The sequence below is a fragment of the Lucilia sericata genome, unplaced genomic scaffold (assembly GCF_015586225.1).
Source record: "Lucilia sericata isolate MDLA Ls3-8-SP2 unplaced genomic scaffold, ASM1558622v1 Contig000034F_arrow, whole genome shotgun sequence".
Classification (NCBI taxonomy): domain Eukaryota; kingdom Metazoa; phylum Arthropoda; class Insecta; order Diptera; family Calliphoridae; genus Lucilia; species Lucilia sericata.
The window spans coordinates 145,317-167,454 of NW_023994072.1; the positions used below are offsets into that span (position 1 = coordinate 145,317).

The 22,138-nt window shown below is 27.3% G+C and overlaps 1 protein-coding gene across 1 annotated transcript in view; it reads left to right on the plus strand.

Moving 5' to 3' along the window:
- The window catches only part of LOC119612461 (protein similar), a gene marked incomplete at its 5' end in the record, with an annotated part of 134,981 nt that overhangs the window by 74,542 nt on the left and 38,301 nt on the right, over window positions 1-22,138 (plus strand). Inside the window, 2 exons of the mRNA XM_037968271.1 lie at window positions 4,070-4,935; window positions 20,987-21,549. Of these exons, the coding sequence (XP_037824199.1) occupies window positions 4,070-4,935; window positions 20,987-21,549 (1,429 nt within the window). The remainder of the gene's footprint in view (window positions 1-4,069; window positions 4,936-20,986; window positions 21,550-22,138) is intronic.

The following is a 22,138-nucleotide window of genomic DNA, read 5'->3' on the forward strand; positions in this document are numbered from 1 at the left end:
ACTAGACTATAGACTAAACTTTAAACTATACTTTAGACTAAACTAAAGCTAAACTATAGACTAGACCAGACTATAGACTATACTGTAGACTAGACTAAAGACTTGGTTATAGATTAGACTATAGACTTTACTATCTGACTAAAGCTAAGGTTTTCTGAAAAAAAAAACTCTAATTTATAACATTAAAATATCACTGCCATTAGACCCCCTAGCAATTGCATTCTAGAAACTATAAAAAAATCAGCTAAATATCACGTTCTTAACGCGTTTCAAATATATACATTTGCACTCTTTCCTAACGTGTTTATTTAATAGTTGTTTTAAAAATAAACAAAGATATTTTATTATTTCTTTCCATCATTATATGTACTCCGGTTCCTAACGTCAGTCATCATCAAACGTTTAACGATCATTCGTTTCGGTCTCTCCTTATATCAGATAATAATTTCTTATCGATTTTAAAATTCATAGCTGTTTCTTTCAAACACAAATTTTGAACTCAGCTGTTTCAGCATGTGCTCGAGCTGTGTATGGCTATGTCTGAACTTATAAGAAATTTTGTTTGTATTTGTCTGATCTCCATAAACAGCGTGTTCAGTAGCGTGCTTTTCTAGCCAAACAGCAACAAATTTAACATGTTAGGCGAACGCTTCAATAAAAACGTCTTTGCAATTTTTGTTTTTAATTTAATTTCATTTTTTTTATTATCAATTCAAGTTTATCATAAAATTTCGGAAAAAAAAACAAACGTATTTATTTTGTATATTTTGTTTTGCTATTTCAATTTGTTTGCAAAAAATTATACTCTAATAAATTTGTTTTTGTAATTTTTTATAAATAAATTTTGTTTGCTAAAAAACTGATAACATAGATTTTGTAGTATAACTATTTTGTTGTTGTTTTTTTTTTTTCGAAAAATATAAAAAAATATATAGAATTAAATGTTTCATAATTTATCTTATCAAATTTAATGGCAAATAATAACATCATTGATTATTTGTAAAGATTCTTAAATATATACATTTTTTTTGCTTAATATCTTGGCAACAACAAGCTGTTCTAATTAATAATTATTATAAAAAAGGTTTTAACATTTATCTTGAGTAATTTATTTAATTAATAACTGAACTATGTTTTTTTCTAGATAATTTCTATTTGTTTTATTAATATGAATTATTTTTTCTTATGATTCACTTTATTGGAAATTCTTTTAAGATTTATAGAATATATTTTCTATATGTATTTACTTTTATTTTTTTTTTATTCGCAAAAAACTTTGGAACTTGACACACCTTCTTTTGGTATTTTCTTTATCAATTTTTCTGCTTCTTTTATTTATTTTTTTCCTATTGTGGTCAAAGTTTAATATTTTTGGTTTATTTTAGGCTTTTGATGGTTATTTTTAACATTTTATAGATTAAACAATCATTTTAACTGTTGTTTAGTTATTTCCTTAGTATTTATAAGAGACGTGACAGTATTTAATATTTTATTTGTAATTTTTTTATTTTATTAACAAGGGGGATTAACAATTTTTTTATATAAATATTTATATTTTTATAAAAATATATAATTATTAAACTGTTTCAGTGTAGGAGTAAAAATTCCAAGAAAAAAATTAATAAAGAATCAATTATTTTATAGAACTTTGTGGAAGAGTAAAAAGAAGTTTTAATGGAGTTAACATCTACAAGATATTCTTGTTTGGATATGTATTTCATAGAATTCTCTTTTGTTTAAAATTTTTATGTATAAAATCAGCAAAAACTTTTAAAAAGAATCATTACAGTAAATTTTTAAGTTTTTTTCGGGAATATTCCTGGAATTTTCTTGTAATAGAAACTTAACGGAATTTCCTTATAACAAAGTGAGGCATATTTTAGGAATGTTTAAAAAACCGAGTATAATATAATAGAAGAGATTACTTAAAATATGGAGATACATATATATACATAACAGGATCTCTTAAAAATATTCCTGATCTTTTATTTATAAAAAATATTATATTTATATTAAATTTTGAAAATATTCGAGAATATTCCTAGAATTTTAGATTAAGAGGAATTTCTATGAACCAAAGAGAAGCATAACTTAATGCTATTATAAAACAGTTAACAACATCTCTTAATAATCCTTGTTTCCTAAGATAATAAAAATATAGAAAATTCTCAATTCTTTCATTTCCTAAGATAATAAAAATATAGAAAAATTATAAATTCTTTCTAGAATATTCCTCAAATTTTGCTTTATCTTAAGGCCAAGAAAGAAAAGCTAGAAAGTTAGTGAATCAGTTTAGATAAGAAGTTAAGATAAAACAGAAAAAAAAACATTCCTAAACTTTTATTTATAAAAATATATATATGTATTTATAAAAATACTCTAGAATATTCCTGGAATTTTTAAATTTACAGAAATTTTTATGAATTAAAGCATTGCATACCTTGAGGCTATTATAAAACAGTTAACAAAATGAACTTAAGTGAAATCAGAATAATCATTGTTTTTAAAGATAATAAAAATATAAACAGTTTGTAAATTCTTTCGAGAATATTCTTCAAATCCAATTAGTTAATCGTAGTTTTGGGATGTTATAGAAGATAAATTGCTTTGGGTATACGAAGACAGATATCAAAATTCTTTAAAAATGTATTCCAAAATTATTATTTTTTAATATTTTCTATTTATCGTGAATATTCCCAGAATTTTGTTTTAATCAAGTGAAACATACTTTAAGGCTATTATATAAATGAAGGCAATTATAAATTTAATTTGAAAATAATCTGAATAGTGTTTAATTTATACAGTAAAATTGACATATTTGAAAGTTTGAAAATTTTTCAAGAATATTCCCAGAATTTTGCTTTAATAACAAACATCCAGCTTAACTTATAAGGCTCAGACTGGTGTAAAAAGAGACTTATGCAAAAAGAAGACAAAAAAAAAAACAAAATATTAACATATTTGGAATTTTGAAAAAAATTCGAGAATATTCCCAGAACTTTTTAATAATAAGAAACTTTTTTATATTTGAGTGTAACAAAGAAAAGCATATTTGTAGGCTGCAATTAAAGAGAGACTTAAACACCCTAAAAACAACAACAACTCATTAACACTTAATTTATAACATTTATTTATTTACTTATTAATCATATAAAAAACTAAATAATTAACTTTAAAATACAAAAAAAAAATATGTAAATTTTTGCATGACACTGCAATTGAAAAAAATACAATAATTACTACGATTTAAAAAAAAACTGCACGAAAAAATGCAACCAAGCGAATCTACAATTTGTTTTTGCAAATATAAAACGAAAAGAGAAAAATTGCAATAAAATAAAAGCAGAAAAAGTAGTAGTAAAAATGCAATAACAACAATAACACACAATAATTACTACAAATAAGAAAAATGCCGGTTTTAGTAAAAAAACGTCAAACTTGTTGTTTTTGTAAAACGACAGATCTTCAATGAAAACACAAAAACAAAGATAAAAGCAAAGAAAACAAATATAAAAGAAACTAACTCTTTAAACAAATTAAAGAGCTTTTTTATTGTAGTTTTAAGAGTACTAATGAAACTATGTTAAATTAACATTTAAAATTGCACTGTTAAGTGCAGTGTTAAATGCAGTTTAATTTGAAGAGTGAATGCAAATGTTTGCTCTTTATTTTAGCAATTTATCAAAGAATTAAAATTGTGAATGCAGTTTAAGAGAATGCATTTCAAATTGAGTGCAATCTTTTACTAAAAGAGTTTAAGGTTTGAGTTTTTTTTACTCTATTGCAATTTATCAAAGAATTGCAATTTTATCTTAAAAAAATTTTTTGCAATTATATTTGTTGCTTTTTGCAATACGTAATAGTGTGGGTTGCTGGTAATTTATAAAAGAATATAAAAAAATATATAAAAAATCACGTGCTTTGTTTGCTGACAACAAAAAGTGTAAAATGCAAACAGTAAAATAAAGCAGTATATAATTTTTTTCAACAAAAATAAAATCTTTTCAAAAAAAAAAAGAAGAAAAAAATTCTATAATTTGTGCGCGTTTTTTTTTCGGTAAAATTTTAGTAACTTGGAGAAAAAGCATGAAATTTATACTTTACAACAATACGAAGAATCGCAAAAACTTAAAATTGAAGAAAAACCTCTTGATAACATACCAACGGAAGGTTTAATTGAAAATAAACCCCAAAAGGAGGAAATCAAAGATCTAATAGAACCAACAGAAGAAAAATTATTTGCTAATTCGGATTTAAAATTAACAAAAGAAGCCGTAATACTAAATAAACTAGAAACAGCAACAACAACTACGCCACTCAATAACAATAATAATTTAAAATCAAACAATAATAAACAAAATAATTTAAAAGAAGAAATCATTAATGTTAAACCGTTTATCAAACAAGAACAAATACCACCAATTGTTTTAAATAACAACAATAATAATAAAACTAGCCCCTTAAATACTACTGCTACTTCTACTCCCAACGCTGCAGTAGCAACTCCCTTATTACCACCACCAAACCACTGTCCCACCACTACTGTTACCCATACAGTTTTTAATAAATCTAAACCAACTAGCGGTGGTCCCAAAACCGTTACTTCTTCGTTGATTTTAACCAATTTACCCACTACCACATCGACTCAATCGATTTTACAACAACAACAACAACATCAAACTTTGAATGTTGCCAACAACAATAATACGCGTGCCACGCCCCAATCTGTAACAGCTTCGGTATTTTCACCTTTACCGCCTACAAAATTACCTTCGACTACAGCTACAGCTGCTATTTTAGCTCAACAACAACCACAGCAGCAGCAACAACAACAACAACAATCGGGAGGTGGACAACTAACGGCTAACGCGAATCATCCACAAGATATGAATAAAGGATATTTATCATTTGCCGAGGATGCCACAGAATTAACAAGTAAGTGCTGAAATTTTTTTTACAACTTATTTTATTTTTATAAATTTTTATTGGGTGTTAAAAGTTTTTGTTTTTGTAAGGAATCGGGGGGGAAATTAAGATAATTTTTTTATATTGCCGTAATATTTTCGAATATCTGACGATTAGTAATATTTTTAATAAATTTTCAATTTCTGCAAGACTATAGTCTGCACTATAGACAAGCTTATAGTATGGACTGTAGACAAGCCTATAGTCTGGACCATAGACAAGACCATAAACTATAGACAAGGCTGGATTATAGACAAGACTATAGTTTAGCATATGGGCAAGACTATAGTCTAAACTATAGAAAATACTATAAACTGGACTATAGACAATACTATAATCTGGACTATAGACAAGACTATAATCTGCACTATAGACAAGGCTATAGTCTTTACTATAGGCAACAATAAAGTCATGACTCTAGTCTGAACTATAGGCTATACTATACACAAGATTATAGTCTGGACTATAGACAAGACCATAGTCTAAACTATAGCCTAAACTATAAACAAGACCCTAGTCTGAACTATAAACAAGACTATAGTCTGAACTATAGACAAGATTATAGTCTGGATTATAGACAATACGATAGTCCGGACTATAGACAAGACGATAGTCCGGACTATAGACAAGATGACAGTCCGGACTATAGACAAGACTTTAGTACGGACTATAGATAAGACTATATATAAACTATAGTCTCGATTATAGACAAGACTATAGTCTGGACAATAGACAAGACTATAGTCTTAACTATAGACAAGACTATAGTCCGGACTATAGAAAAGACTATAGTCCGGACTATAGACAAGACTATAGTCTGGACTATAGACAAGACTAAAGTCTGGATTATAGACTGCATTATAATTGTATACCTCTCTTTTTGACATTTTACAATTTTTGTCGGCCTGTGTTATAGATAATTTCAAATATGTTTTGACTTTATCAGCAAAGGAAATGAGTCCACGTCCTTGCAATTAGCAAAAAATAACGCGATCACGACCTTCTTTGTCCACAAACTAAAAAAACAAATTTAAACTATTTTATATAAAATTAAAAGCAAACAATATAAATTCAATATTTTTCTAAAGTTTAGGCCCAAATAGACCACAAAAATAATCTTTTACGAGTGTACAATTTTTTAAGTAAACAACCGATAACTAAGACTACGATTACAAAAACAAAGAAACTATCCATATGGAATTTAGATAAAAAAACAACTGCTAATGGCCAAATACAATAAAACCTACTTATAGTTTTTGTTTTTGCCAACAAAACGACCATTAATAATAATAAAGATAATGTTTTTTATAATAAAAACTCATTTAAAAAACATTACAAGTATGATAAGGAACGAAGAACAATCATATAAATTATAATGTAAATAATAGAAAAACAAATCTCATAAAACCATTTTAAGACCCACATTAGGAAAGTCCTGACTTTCTTTACTTCTCCCCTAACTTCTAACAACATCTGCACTCCTGTTGCCAAATCAAATGACAATAATTTGATATTATAATATAAATTAAACAATAAAATCCAATTATTTATTTTAATATACATATAACAACTAAATAGCAAAAACTATAGTGACAAAAATAAACTTAAAACAAAGCAAATTTCAAAATAGTTAACGATTTATTTGCGGTTTTATTCAGTTGTAAAAATAAAAAAAAAAATTAAACGAAACACCAACTAGCAAAAATGTAACTGACAGCAGCAGTAGCAGTGGAAAATCTAAAACCACAATTTGAAAATGTTTTTTTTTTTCTAGATTAAAAATAAAATCATGATAATAATCTGTATTGATAATTGAACTGATTGATGTCTTTTTTTAGATCAAGGCTATAGACAGACCCTTTTATTGTAAAGGGAGCAGGGTATCTAGGAAAAATATTGGTTGGTAATTTTATCTGATAAACAACCATCAAATTACTGACATCTCATAGACATTGCAAAAATAAAATAAATTTATTTGTTTATCTAATTTTAATATTATTTGCAGTGATTTATTGTTAATTTTAGATAAATGTGTGGGGGTTTTCTACATGAAATATTCAATATTATTAGACAAAACTATAGTCTTTTCTGTAGTATTGACTATAGCCTGGACTATAGAGAAGACTATAATCTTGAGGCCTTGATTTGTACTACAGTCTGGACTATAGACAAGACTATAGTCTGGACTATAGACAAGACTATAGTCTGGACTATAGACAAGACTATAGTCTGGACTATAGACAAGACTATAGTCTGGACTATAGACAAGACTATAGTCTGGACTATAGACAAGACTATAGTCTGGACTATAGACAAGACTATAGTCTGGACTATAGACAAGACTATAGTCTGGACTATAGACAAGACTATAGTCTAGACTATAGATAAGACTATAGTCTGGACTATAGACAAGACTATAGTCTGGACTATAGACAAGACTATAGTCTGGACTATAGACAAGACTATAGTCTGGACTATAGACAAGACTATAGTCTGGACTATAGACAAGACTATAGTCTGGACTATAGACAAGACTATAGTCTGGACTATAGACAAGACTATAGTCTGGACTATAGACAAGACTATAGTCTGGACTATAGACAAGACTATAGTCTGGACTATAGACAAGACTATAGTCTGGACTATAGACAAGACTATAGTCTAGACTATAGATAAGACTATAGTCTGGACTATAGACAAGACTATAGTCTGGACTATAGACAAGACTATAGACAAGACTATAGTCTGGACTATAGACAAGACTATAGTCTGGACTATAGACAAGACTATAGTCTGGACTATAGACAAGACTATAGTCTGGACTATAGACAAGACTATAGTCTGGACTATAGACAAGACTATAGTCTGGACTATAGACAAGACTATAGTCTGGACTATAGACAAGACTATAGTCTGGACTATAGACAAGACTATAGTCTGGACTAAAGACAAGACTATAGTCTGGACTATAGACAAGACTATAGTCTGGACTATAGACAAGACTATAGACTGGACTAAAGACAAGACTATAGTCTGGACTAAAGACAAGACTATAGTCTGGACTATAGACAAGACTATAGTCTGGACTATAGACAAGACTATAGTCTGGACTATAGACAAGACTATAGTCTGGACTATAGACAAGACTATAGTCTGGACTATAGACAAGACTATAGTCTGGACTATAGACAAGACTATAGTCTGGACTATAGACAAGACTATAGTCTGGACTATAGACAAGACTATAGTCTGTACTATAGACAAGACTATAGTCTGGACTATAGACAAGACTATAGTCTGGACTACAGACAAGACTATAGTCTGGACTATAGACAAGACTATAGTCTGGACTATAGACAAGACTATAGTCTGGACTATAGACAAGACTGGACTAAAGTCTGGACTATAGACTAGACTTTAGTTTGGACACTATACAAGGCTATATTATGATCAATAGAAAGACTAAAATCTGGATTTAAGACTAGACTGAAATCTAGACTATATAGAATACTATATTCTAGACTATACTATTGTTAAAAAAAACCCATAATTGTCACCACATGACAAATTGAAAAAATTACCAAAAATAGCAAACAAACGAATTGATTTACTCTCCATAATTACTTTAAAATTTAATAATTATTTGCCATAAATAAAACTATTTTGTTACAATAAATCATGAGATTAAACTAAAATATTTGCTTTAAATGCACTTTTTTACAATTCTAAATAATTACTGATAAATATTTATTTTAAAGTCTAATCATTAGCTTTATTAATTATCAAATATTGTACATTTTCTAAAATAACAAAAAACTAGTTTTAACTAAATAAACTAAAATACCGCATACAGCAAAATGTAATAAAAAAAACTATATACAGATGGTCAACGCTAAATATTTGCAATAAACAAAACTTAGAAAAACGTCAATTTATTGAAAAATAAATAGAATTAAATATATAGTACATATTTAGTTTTCGTTTAACGTATAGAGAAATGGCCTTGATCGTTATGCACTTTAAAACGGCTAATGCACTTCAAAAAAAAAATATATTAGAAAATATTGACAATACAGTGTGAGGCAAAAGTTGTTTAACACTAATAAATTTGAATAAATTAACATTTTATAATTAATTGCATTAGGGTTTTCATTAGTTTTTCTATTTTTTTTTATTTTTTTTTTTTGTCACCCACTGTTGGTTGACGTTTGTTAGTATGATTGCATGAAAAATGCATAACAGTTTGTTTATTTTTTCTGTCTGTCTCTAAGCATTTTTGTTACTAAATTATTAAGTTCAAAATGTTATTTCTAAAAAAAAAACTTATCAGTATTCAATTGAAAATTAACTGCAAAAATATTAAACTAATAATATATTTTTTTAAATATATAATTTGCTATAAAAAAAGATTAAATCAAGCTTTGCAAATTAAAAATAAAACTAATTATAATGATCATGTAACAAATTTTTTTAATTTGTCTTTATATTGACATAAACAAATAAATAAATTTTACGCTTGATGTATTTAAATTTTAAAAAATAAGTTTAAATCAAGCTTAAAATAGTATTTTTGTCTAACAAAAATTTATAATTAACGTAAAAATGTAATAAAATACGTTTAAATTGTAATGGGGTTTCTTACAACTTCACTGAACTGTATAGACACTAAATTTTCCAAGACCAAAGCTTTAGCTTAATTAAAAGTTAATTATATAGTTTAAGTTTTAGTCTAAAGCTTAAACTATATGATTTCAAAGGCAAGGCTCTGGAGTAAGCGCTTTGATATAGTCTATAGACAAAGTTCTCCACTAGCAGATAATGAAAGCTAGAAACAAATCTTTAGTAAAAGCTTTTAAGTGGAATATAGTTAAAGCTATAGTTTATATCAAAAGCTTCGATTAATCATAGCTTTGGACTATACTATAGTAAAAAATTTTCGATTAGTTTATAGCCTAAGTATTCAACCACTTTATAGTAATACTTACTAATAGATAAGTCTATATTAAAAGCTATGTACTAGTCAAATGCTAAAGTTGTAGTCAAAGCTATAGATTAGTCTAGACTATAGGCAAAACTATAATCTGAACTGTATACTAGAGTATATAGTAGATAATACAATTGTATGGACTACTTCACTGAACACTATATTAAAAGCTATATACTAGTCAAAAGCTAAATAAAAAATAAAAGCTAAATAAAAAATAAAAGCTAAATAAATAAAAAATAAAAGCTAAATAAATAGTAAAAGCTATAGATTAGTCTAGACTATAGATGAGACTATAATTATGACTATAGAAAAAACTATAATCTGGACTAAAACTAGAGTATAGAGTAGAATAGAAACCAAATTTTTCAGCACCAAATCTAAAGTCAATCATGTAGCCATATCTATATAGTTCAATGACAAAGCTCTATAGTAGTCTAAAGTAAACGTTTTTGAATAGTCTATAGAGAAAGTCAAAGCTAGAGCATAATCTATAGTAAAAGCTTTTAACTAGACTATAGTCAAAGCAACAGACTAGATTATACTAAAAGCTTTCGACTAGTCATAGCACTGGACTAGTCTAAAGTAAAAGCTTTATTAGTTTATTATGGACTATTGTCTATAGACAGACTGCAGTCCGGACTATAGTAATAATACAATTGTCTGATCTTGATTATAGACAAGACTATTATCTGGAATGTAGAAAAGACTATAAAGCTTTATACTAGTCTTTAACCAAAGCTTTCGGATATTCTATAAACAAAGCTAAAGAACAAACCAAATTGTTTCAAAATATTAAAAAAATTGATTATTTTCATAAGACCTTGAGGCAGGTCTAGTTTTTTTTTTCTTCGTATTTTGCAAACAAAATTTATAATTTGAAATAAAAATATCGTATTTATAGAAATTTGTTTTTCTTTTCATTTCAAACAAGTTATTTATATGTATTATTTTAATATAATTAGAGAAAAAAAAAACAAAATTGTTAATAAAATTTGCATAAAATAAACGAAAGTTTATTTTAGGCAGAATTAGGAGGGCGCCAAAGAAATAACAAACAAATATTGAACCGGTTGTAGCAAAAATTTTAATTTTTTGCTACCAACTTGTTTAAAGCATAATTATTTAAAAAAAAATAACAATTTTATTAAAATTTTTAAAGTTTTCTTTAAAATAGATGTAGTAGTTCCTTTTTAAATGTTCAGATTGGCTACAAAACGTATAAGTATTCATATTAAACAAAGTCTTGTTAATGCAAACATTTGCTACAAATAATATTTCTTTAAAATATTCCCATAATATGAACATTATTATTATATTCAGAGTATTGTGTGGTGAATATTAAAATCAATTTTTCTAAATTTATTTGTTTTGATTTCGAAATTTTCCACCAACAAATCAAAATAAGTGACCAATTGCTAAACTCTCAAGTCACATGCTATTCTTTCCTATTTGAGAGATTTGTATCTATTACGTGGTGTTGTTTTTTTATGATGATAATCATCATCAGCATCATCATGATGAGCATCACTTAAAGTTCATTCAAAATACCAAATGTCTAACGCACTTTCCCGGTTATTTTGCCATAGAAATACACAAATACATATGGATACGTTGGACGTTTTGTCGTCTTTATACAATAACAAAAATTTAACAAAATAATTTAAATTTAGTTTTTCATGTCTTTTTAAATTTGTTGTTTTGGATTTTGATGTTTTTTTTATTTATTTTTTTCTTTCTTTCAAAAGTTTTCCTTCTTTTTCCCATTTTTTAGCTCATTTAAACAAGATACACGCGCCAATTGTTTAAAAACAACAAAAATAAAAAAAAAATATTATTTGGTCTATAAAAAAAATTATAATAAATAAATAAATTTATTTTTTATTTTGTGTGTGACAATACTACTTAACAAATTAATTGGCTGTGTATTGTTTGGTTTGTGTGTTCTGATGATGATGATGTATTGGTAGGGATAGGAGGATGAGAATCTATTTACTTTTGCTTTCCGAAAAGTTATGTTCAGAATTTCTTTTATTAAATTTATATATCTTTTATATCTGGCTTTATTTCATAAGTTGTCATCATATTTTTTATTAAATATTAAAAAAACATTCGTTTAGCGGGTAAAACTAATATTTCAAAAACAAATTTTTCAAAATTCTAAAAAAAACTCAAATTTCGTTCAGTTTTTGTTAACTTTTTTTAAAATTTTTTTATTTTTAAAATAACTCCTTCCTAAAATTGTTTTTTTTATAAAAAAAATCATCACAACTTATTTATAAATTGTTAACGACTTTTTTCAAACAATTATAATACATTTTTCTTGTTTATCTACATATTTTTTTCACATTTCAATTATTAAATTGTTTTATTTTTTTTGTTTGTTTTCTCCACAACAACATCATGCCACCACTCACCTACATTGTCGTCATTCATTGCGCTCGTTAAAGTCCTCTAAAGTGTTTATTTCGAGGGGTATATACATACGTGTATCTTATAGAATCGTGCCCCCTGCTAACAACAGTTACAATTACTAAATATGTACATTCAGACAAATACATACATATTTACTTTAATATATTCATATTTATTATATTACTTATGAATTATGTATTGTATTTATTTCATAATGAATGCACACATGCATACAATGTTATATTCTACACTCGAAAAAATTTAAATGTAATGGAATGGTAAACACTTTAATGATAACATTTTAAATCTAGAATTGTTTAAAGTTTGTACTACTTATGACGCAAGCTTTAGTTATAGCTATACACTAGACTTTAGCCAAGTACTTTGCTCTTTCTATAGAATACTCTATAACCAATGTTGTAGAGAAGTCAATCAATGCTTAATGCTTGTCAATAGTCGAAGCTACAAAGCTTTAAATAGACCAGTTAAAAGCTTTGACTATGCTATCGAATAGTCTGTAGGCTAGTGAATTATCCATGTTATTGACTAGCTATAGTCAAAGCTATAAACTAGTCTATAGCCTATAGAGATTCATGACTATAGTCAAAGCTAGAAACTAGATTATAGTCAAAGCTATAGACTGGACTATAGCGAAAGCTATAGGCTAGGCTATCGACCAGTCTATGGTCTAAGCTGTTGACCAGTCAGCTCAAAGCTATGGACCAATCTATTGATTAAACTTTTGACTTTAGTAAAAGTTATAGATTAGATTATAGTCAAAGCTATAGACTGAAATACAGTCAATGCTTTAGGATAAGCTAATATCCAGTCTATGGCCTTAGCTGTATAACTGTCTAAAGTAAATGTTTCAGACTAGTCTAAAGATAAAAATTTTGCCAAAGTTGCATATCAATCTATAGTTAAAGCTTCAGATTAATCTATTAACAAGGAATATAGGCTGGATTTTAGTGAATGCTGTAGGATAGACTAATGACCAGTATATGGCCTAAGGTGTAGAACTGTCTAAAGTCAATGTTTCAGACAAGTCTATAGATTAAACTTTTGTCAAAGCTGCAAATCAATCTATAGTTAAAGCTTCAGGTTAGTCTATTAACCAAGACTGGTCTATTAGCAATACCATAGTCAAAACTATAGACTAGAATATAGTCACAGTTGTAGAACAGTCAATGGCCTAAGCTAGACCCCCATCAAATCTATACAACAATCTTTATTTAAAGTTTCAGACTAGTCTATAGATTAAACTTTTGTCAAAGCTTCAAGTTAGTCTATTAACACGGATTAGTCTGTTAGCAATACCGTAATTAAAACTATTGACTTGAATATAGTCACAGTTATAGAACAGTCAATGGACCCGTCAAATCTATAAAACAGTCTTTAGTCTAAGTTAAAGACTAAACTATATTCAAAGCTATAATCTAAACTACAGTCAAAGCTGAAAGTGAATCGATTACAGTCAAAGCTCTAGACCAAAGTTAAAGCTTCAGTCAAAGTTAAAGACTTAACTATAGTCAAAGCTATAGTCTCAACTACGCCCAAAGCTTGAGGCTTAGAAGCCATTGATTAGTCTATAACCCGAGATATAAACTAGTCTCTAGTCCAAGGTATATACATATTTGTTTATAGTTCTAACTATAGATTAGGCAGTAGGCAATCCTATAAACTAGACGAAAATTAAAGCTTTAGACTGGACCATAGTCAAAGCTATAAACTTATCTACTGGAAATGCTTTAGTCAAGTTTTTAGCAAAAACAACTTATTTTCAAACTATAACTTTATCTAGAGACAAAATCTGCAGTAAAAGCTTATGACAAACTTAATGTCAAAGCTTTAAACTAGTCTATAGTCAAAACTTTATTCAAATATATAATCAAATCTATAGACAAAACTGTGGTAAACTCTGCTGTCAAAACTGCCGACTTGACTTTTTTCAAAATTTTTCTTTAAGTGTATAAAGTTTTCCTCTTTCCCTCCCTCACTCTCTCTCTCTTCTTTACTGTTGACAAATCTTATGGATAAATTTAATTTTTCTAAATGATTTCAAAATTGATTGCGTGTGTCTGCTGTTTGTTCTACTGATCCCTTACTAGTACATTTAGTATAAAGAAAAGAAATCTTTAAATTTATTTATATTTATTATTTTTTTGTATTTGTGCTTTTTCTTTAAGATGCACATCATGTCATTTAAATATGTATATTAAACAAATTTTTTTGTGCTTTAAATTAGTAAATTATTATCACTTGATTTAACAAAAAAAACTTTCATAAATTAAAAAATCGCTGGTCTAAATTAAATTGTATTTTGGACAATATGATGAATATAATAAAAGATATATTTTCCGTGATTTAAAAAATAAAAATAATTTGTCAACTAAATTTTCGTTAAAAATATCTTAAAAAAGCGAGATAAAACTGCTGTATCTCTTAGCCTTTTACCCTGTTTTGTTTGTTTGCCTATAAACATACACATATTTTTATAAATATATTATACAAAAACATGTGTTTTGTTTAAAAAAAATAGAATACAAACATATTTGCAAATTTATATATTTTTACTTTTATTTGCATTTATATTTTTGATTTTGGAAAATTTAAATACATATTTCTGTGTTAGTTTTTTTAAATATAAAATTTTTTTATAATTTATCACTTTTTTACTGTCATCGTTGAATAGTCACCGTTTTGGTATTCGTTTTTATTTTATTAATAAATGTTTCATAGTATAGTTTTAACATTTATTATGGGGAAAAACAAATAGAATTATTTTTTATAAAAATAGTAGTAAATGTAAAGCAACAAGCAGAGTGAGTGTAATAAAGTGCAAGGTTACTTAGTTTAATAATTTATAAATAAATCAAATAAAAATTAAATATAATCATTATTATTTATTACACACTTAACAAGGCAATATGCGCTTCAAAAATATAAACAGAATTTTATTTTATCGTTTATCAAATCAAATATGAAAATCCCATAAAAACTGTTAGAGATTTTAACGTGTTTAAAATTTAATATAATTTTAATTGTTAATGTCATTTTTTGTTTTGTATAAATATAGGAAAATTAAAATTTTTAATTTAGTTTAATAAATTTTGTTATAAATTCCTTAAGAGTTGTCACCTAAATACAATTTTCGTTTATTTTAACTCCTTTTTATTAATTGTTATCTTTTTATGTTATGAAAATCTTTAAACATAAATCTTTTAAGTGTCAGTAACGATTTGAAATTTTTAAATTTTTTATTGCTTTTTTAATAAAATATGTGTTTTTCATTAGATTAAAAAAAAAAATAAAGGTTGGGCTTTTAAATGTTATTATTATTGTTTTTTAATTATTGTTTTACTACTTTATATCTTCTTTTTAACTGATTTATGAGCCGAAAATATTAACTACTCACAGACCAATTTTTTTAGTAATAAATAACTCGACAACAGTACACCTGCCTTTTTAATCCGAAATCTTTGAAATTTGTAAAATCTATAGCAAAAATCAATAGTCAAAGCTATAGTCTAAGTTATAGGCGAGTATATAGTCCTAGCTATGGTCTAAATACCATATACTCGCTGTAGTCTGCTATAGTCGAGTCCATAGTTAAAGCTATGATCTAGTATGTGTGTGAAGTTAAATTCGAATTTAACTAGCAGAGACACAAACCACATTTTTTAACATTGCTCTTTTTGCAGCTAACAGAGCACTGTTAAGCATTTAACAGAAAGTACATGAAAAATTAAAAATAAACACTTTAAAATTTTCAGAAAATGAAAAACGAAAATTTCAGAACTTAAAAAAATATGAAAAATAAAAAAAATATTTTTTGAAAAAAATCAATATTTTAATAAAAAAGATTAAAAATTCTCTAAAAAATCAATATTTCAATAAAAAAAATGTTAAAAATTCTCTAAAGGATTGGTGTCCAATTTGGACAAATATGGAAATGCACACGTATACCACTATATAGGAGTAGTAGTCTAAAGGGTCCTTAACAGGATTCCGGTAGTCATATGTCTGGAATAGTTTTGGAAGTTTTTTAAAAAATTTTTGAAAAAATCAATATTTCAATAAGAAAAATGTTAAAAATTCTCTAAAGGATTGGTGTCCAATTTGGACAAATATGGAAATGCACACGTATACCACTATATAGGTGTAGTAGTCTGAAGGGTCCTTAACAGGATTCCGGTGGTCATATGTCTGGAATAGTTTTGGAAGTTTTTTAAAAAATTTTTGAAAAAATCAATATTTCAACAAGAAAAATGTTAAAATTCTCTAAAGGATTGGTGTCCAATTTGGACAAATATGGAAATGCACACGTATACCACTATATAGGAGTAGTAGCCTAAAGGGTCCTTAACAGGATTCCGGTAGTCATATGTCTGGAATAGTTTTGGAAGTTTTTTAAAAAATTTTTGAAAAAATCAATATTTCAATAAGAAAAATGTTAAAAATTCTCTAAAGGATTGGTGTCCAATTTGGACAAATATGGAAATGCACACGTATACCACTATATAGGTGTAGTAGTCTGAAGGGTCCTTAACAGGATTCCGGTAGTCATATGTCTGGAATAGTTTTGGAAGTTTTTAAAAAAATTTTTGAAAAAATCAATATTTCAATAAGAAAAATGTTAAAAATTCTCTAAAGGATTGGTGTCCAATTTGGACAAATATGGAAATGCACACGTATACCACTATATAGGTGTAGTAGTCTGAAGGGTCCTTAACAGGATTCCGGTAGTCATATGTCTGGAATAGTTTTGGAAGTTTTTTAAAAAATTTTTGAAAAAATCAATATTTCAATAAGAAAAATGTTAAAAATTCTGAATCCTGCTAAGAACCCTTTAGCCTACTACTCCTATATAGTGGTATACGTGTGCATTTCCATATTTGTCCAAATTGGACACCAATCCTTTAGAGAATTTTAACATTTTTCTTATTGAAATACTGATTGTTTCAAAAAGTTTTTAAAAAACTTCCAAAACTATTCCAGACATATGACTACCAGAATCCTGTTAGGGACCCTTTAGACTACTACTCCTATATAGTGGTATACGTGTGCATTTCCATATTTGTCCAAATTGGACACCAATCCTTTAGAGAATTTTTAACATTTTTCTTATTGAAATATTGATTTTTTCAAAAATTTTTTAAAAAACTTCCAAAACTATTCCAGACACATGACTAACAGAATCCTGTTAAGGACCATTTAGACTACTACTCCTATATAGCGGTATACGTGTGCATTTCCATATTTGTCCAAATTGGACACCAATCCTTTAGAGAATTTTAACATTTTTCTTATTGAAATATTGATTTTTTCAAAAATTTTTTAAAAAACTTCCAAAACTATTCCAGACATATGACTACCAGAATCCTGTTAGGGACCCTTTAGACTACTACTCCTATATAGTGGTATACGTGTGCATTTCCATATTTGTCCAAATTGGACACCAATCCTTTAGAGAATTTCAACATTTTTCTTATTGAAATATTGATTTTTTCAAAAATTTTTTAAAAAACTTCCAAAACTATTCCAGACATATGACTACCAGAATCCTGTTAGGGACCCTTTAGACTACTACTCCTATATAGTGGTATACGTGTGCATTTCCATATTTGTCCAAATTGGACACCAATCCTTTAGAGAATTTTTAACATTTTTCTTATTGAAATATTGATTTTTTCAAAAATTTTTTAAAAAACTTCCAAAACTATTCCAGACATATGACTACCGGAATCCTGTTAAGGACCCTTCAGACTACTACACCTATATAGTGGTATACGTGTGCATTTCCATATTTGTCCAAATTGGACACCAATCCTTTAGAGAATTTTAACATTTTTCTTATTGAAATATTGATTTTTTCAAAAATTTTTTTAAAAACTTCCAAAACTATTCCAGACATATGACTACCGGAATCCTGTTAAGGACCCTTCAGACTACTACACCTATATAGTGGTATACGTGTGCATTTCCATATTTGTCCAAATTGGACACCAATCCTTTAGAGAATTTTTAACATTTTTCTTATTGAAATATTGATTTTTTCAAAAATTTTTTAAAAAACTTCCAAAACTATTCCAGACATATGACTAAGGACCCTTTAGGCTACTACTCCTATATAGTGGTATACGTGTGCATTTCCATATTTGTCCAAATTGGACACCAATCCTTTAGAGAATTTTAACATTTTTCTTATTGAAATATTGATTTTTTCAAAAATTTTTTAAAAAACTTCCAAAACTATTCCAGACATATGACTACCAGAATCCTGTTAGGGACCCTTTAGACTACTACTCCTATATAGTGGTATACGTGTGCATTTCCATATTTGTCCAAATTGGACACCAATCCTTTAGAGAATTTTTAACATTTTTCTTATTGAAATATTGATTTTTTCAAAAATTTTTTAAAAAACTTCCAAAACTATTCCAGACATATGACTACCGGAATCCTGTTAAGGACCCTTTAGACTACTACTCCTATATAGTGGTATACGTGTGCATTTCCATATTTGTCCAAATTGGACACCAATCCTTTAGAGAATTTTTAACATTTTTCTTATTGAAATATTGATTTTTTAGAGAATTTTTAATCTTTTTTATTAAAATATTGATTTTTTTCAAAAAATATTTTTTTTTATTTTTCATATTTTTTTAAGTTCTGAAATTTTCGTATTTCATTTTCTGAAAATTTTAAAGTGTTTATTTTTAATTTTTCATGTACTTTCTGTTAAATGCTTAACAGTGCTCTGTTAGCTGCAAAAAGAGCAATGTTAAAAAATGTGGTTTGTGTCTCTGCTAGTTAAATTCGAATTTAACTTCACACACATTGATCTAGTTTATAGGCTATTCTAAGTCAAAGCTACAGATAAAGCTATTGTTTAGTGTTTAACTAAGGATGTAGTAGAGTCTATAGTTAAAGCTATAGGTAAGTCTAAAGACCAAGCTATATTGTAGTCGATATCCAAGCCTACAGTCTAATTAACATTCTAAGTTATAATCTAATGTATAGTCAAAACTATAGTCAAGTTTATGGTCTAGTCTACATCAAAAGCTATAGTTTCTAATTGAAGCTATAGTCTAGTCTATAGTCAAAGTTATGGGGATTCTATAGTCAAAGCTTTTATCTAATTTATAGGCTATTCTATAATCAAATCTATTGTTTTCAGTATAACTCAAAACTAGTCCATAGAATATAACTGTAGTCTAGTCTAGCTACTGTCTAGTCTATAGTCAAAATTATAGGCGATTCTGTATACCAAGCTATATTCTAGTCTATAGTCAAAGCTATAGTCTAGTTTATAATCTAATCTATAGTCAAATTTATAGTCTAGTGTGTAATCAAACCTATGCACTATTCTATAGTCAAGTCTACAGTAAAAGAAATAGTAAATAATCGAAGATATAGTCAAGTCTATAGCCAAAGCAACAGCCTATAGTCAAAGTTATAGTATAGACTGTAGTCAAAGTTATAGGCTAAAGCTATAGTCTACAGATTTAGCGTATAACTAAGGATGTAGTCTAGTCTATAGTCAAAGCTATGGGTGAGTCTATAGACCAAGCTTTATTCTAGTCGATATCCAAGACTACAGTCTAATTAAGAGTCGAAGTTATAGTACAATGTATAGTCAAAACTATAGTCAAGTTTATGGTATAGTCTACATCAAAAGCAATAGCTTCTAATCGAAGCTACAGTCTAGTCTATAGTCAAAGTAATCTATATAATCTATAGTAAAAGAGATAAAGCAGTGAACTACTTTTTAGTCAAAGCTACATATATTCTACTACATATATTTTACTATAATCAAAGATACAAAAGCTTTGGAATAGTTTGTAGTCAAAACTATAACTAACTAATCTAGAGTCTAAACCCTGGACTATCGTATAGTCAGTGCTATAAACTAATCTATAGTAAAACCTATGGTATATACTTAAAGCTTTCTGTAGTATAAACTTTTTTAACATTTTTGAAATAATTTAAAAAATTTTATTAATTAGAAAAATAATAATTGATACAAAAAAACTATAAAAGAATAAAGTTTTAAATTTTCAAAACAAAATATTCAATTATTATTTTATTTATTCAAACCAATTAAAGTTTTATAGTTTATTTTTAAAAATAACAAAAATTTTGGCAATATTTTTTCCCCTCAATACTAGACATTTTATTAGAAGCAACAATTTCGGTAAACTAAATGAAAACAATAAAAATAACATAAATCATTTAATTCGTGCAATTGTCAATTAAATTCAATTGAAATCAGTCAATTAAATTGGACAAACTGAACACACAACTTAGCAGCAGAAGTAGTAGTAGTAGTAGAAAAATACAATTTGCCTCAAATTGTTACAATAATTGTGGAATAAAAACAAAACAAGTGTTAAAATTTTATTAAATTTTACTTAAAAATGTAACAAGTTTAGAAAAAAAAAACATGAGTAATTAATTAGTAATTTAATGTTATATTTAGGACTTAGAGCAAAAACATGAACTATATATTTGTTTTAATTTAACACAAAACTTAAAGTTTTAACACTGGCATAAGAAAAAACATGTTAATTTACAGTTCTGTTTTTAATAAAATATTTTTTTAATTGTGTTTTTTTACAGTGCTTAAAGAAGAACCAGACGATTTAACTGCCCACTTAGTGGCCACAAATGCTGTCGATGCTTGTATGCCACTCGATGAATCGGGCCCCTTGTTTGGTGAAATTTTAGTAGGTTTTGGCATGGGCTCTTACAGCAGCCTCTTACCTGATGATATCAATTCATTAGACTCTAACACATCGTCCTTAGAACATAGCAATCATAATAATAACAATAACAGCAACAATAATAGCAATAATCAAACAATAAACAAATCTTCAGCAATTACTTGTTCGCCTACAACAGCAGCCAATTCGCCTACAACATCTTCGACGTCGTCAATATCTTATAATGCTTCAATTGTGGCAACAACACATAATCACAGACAATCTACAACATCGTCTTCTTCGTCGTCGCCATCTTCATCATTGATAACAACTACAACAAGTGCAACACATAATAGCAATAGTACAGCAACAACGACAGCAACAAATAGCACAAATATTGATCCATTTATAAATTATCGTGATGAATCGAATGATACAAATTGCTCACAGCATTTACTGTCGCCAAGTGTTACATCCAAGGTAATTATGATTAAAATTTAATTAAGTCTCAATTTTTGTCTAATTATTTCATTTGAATATTTTAATTGTTTATTAAGGACACATTTAATAATGTCTGAAAATGTTGTTTTATTAATAACTTGTTTAAAATCTTCAATCAATTACACAGGCCTACAAATGTTTAACCCGGTATACTTTTCTAAGGGCTTGAGGTGTGCTGAATCTGACCTCAGAATTTCTCCATTACATCAGTTTTTCGAGATATACGATCTTACAGTTTGGTACTTCAAACCTAGTTTTTAGCCATGTTTGAGACGTTATAACTGCACCAAGCCAACTTTATTTATAAAGTTTGTTATATCATCTGAAAGTTTAAACTCTGTCATATCATCTTCCCTCTTTGAGATATACCAAACTAAAGATATGATGAAGAAATTCTAAGGTCATATTCGGATTCGGCACAGAACGATCCTTTAGCGTTTTGGCTTTTTTCAAATTTTGTTGACATGTGTTATTTCGAACTTGAAGTTTTTCATACTCCTGGAGCAGTCAATTGAATAAATTGAGACGTTTTTATGCAAACAAATCACTCTAATACATTCTGAATCAA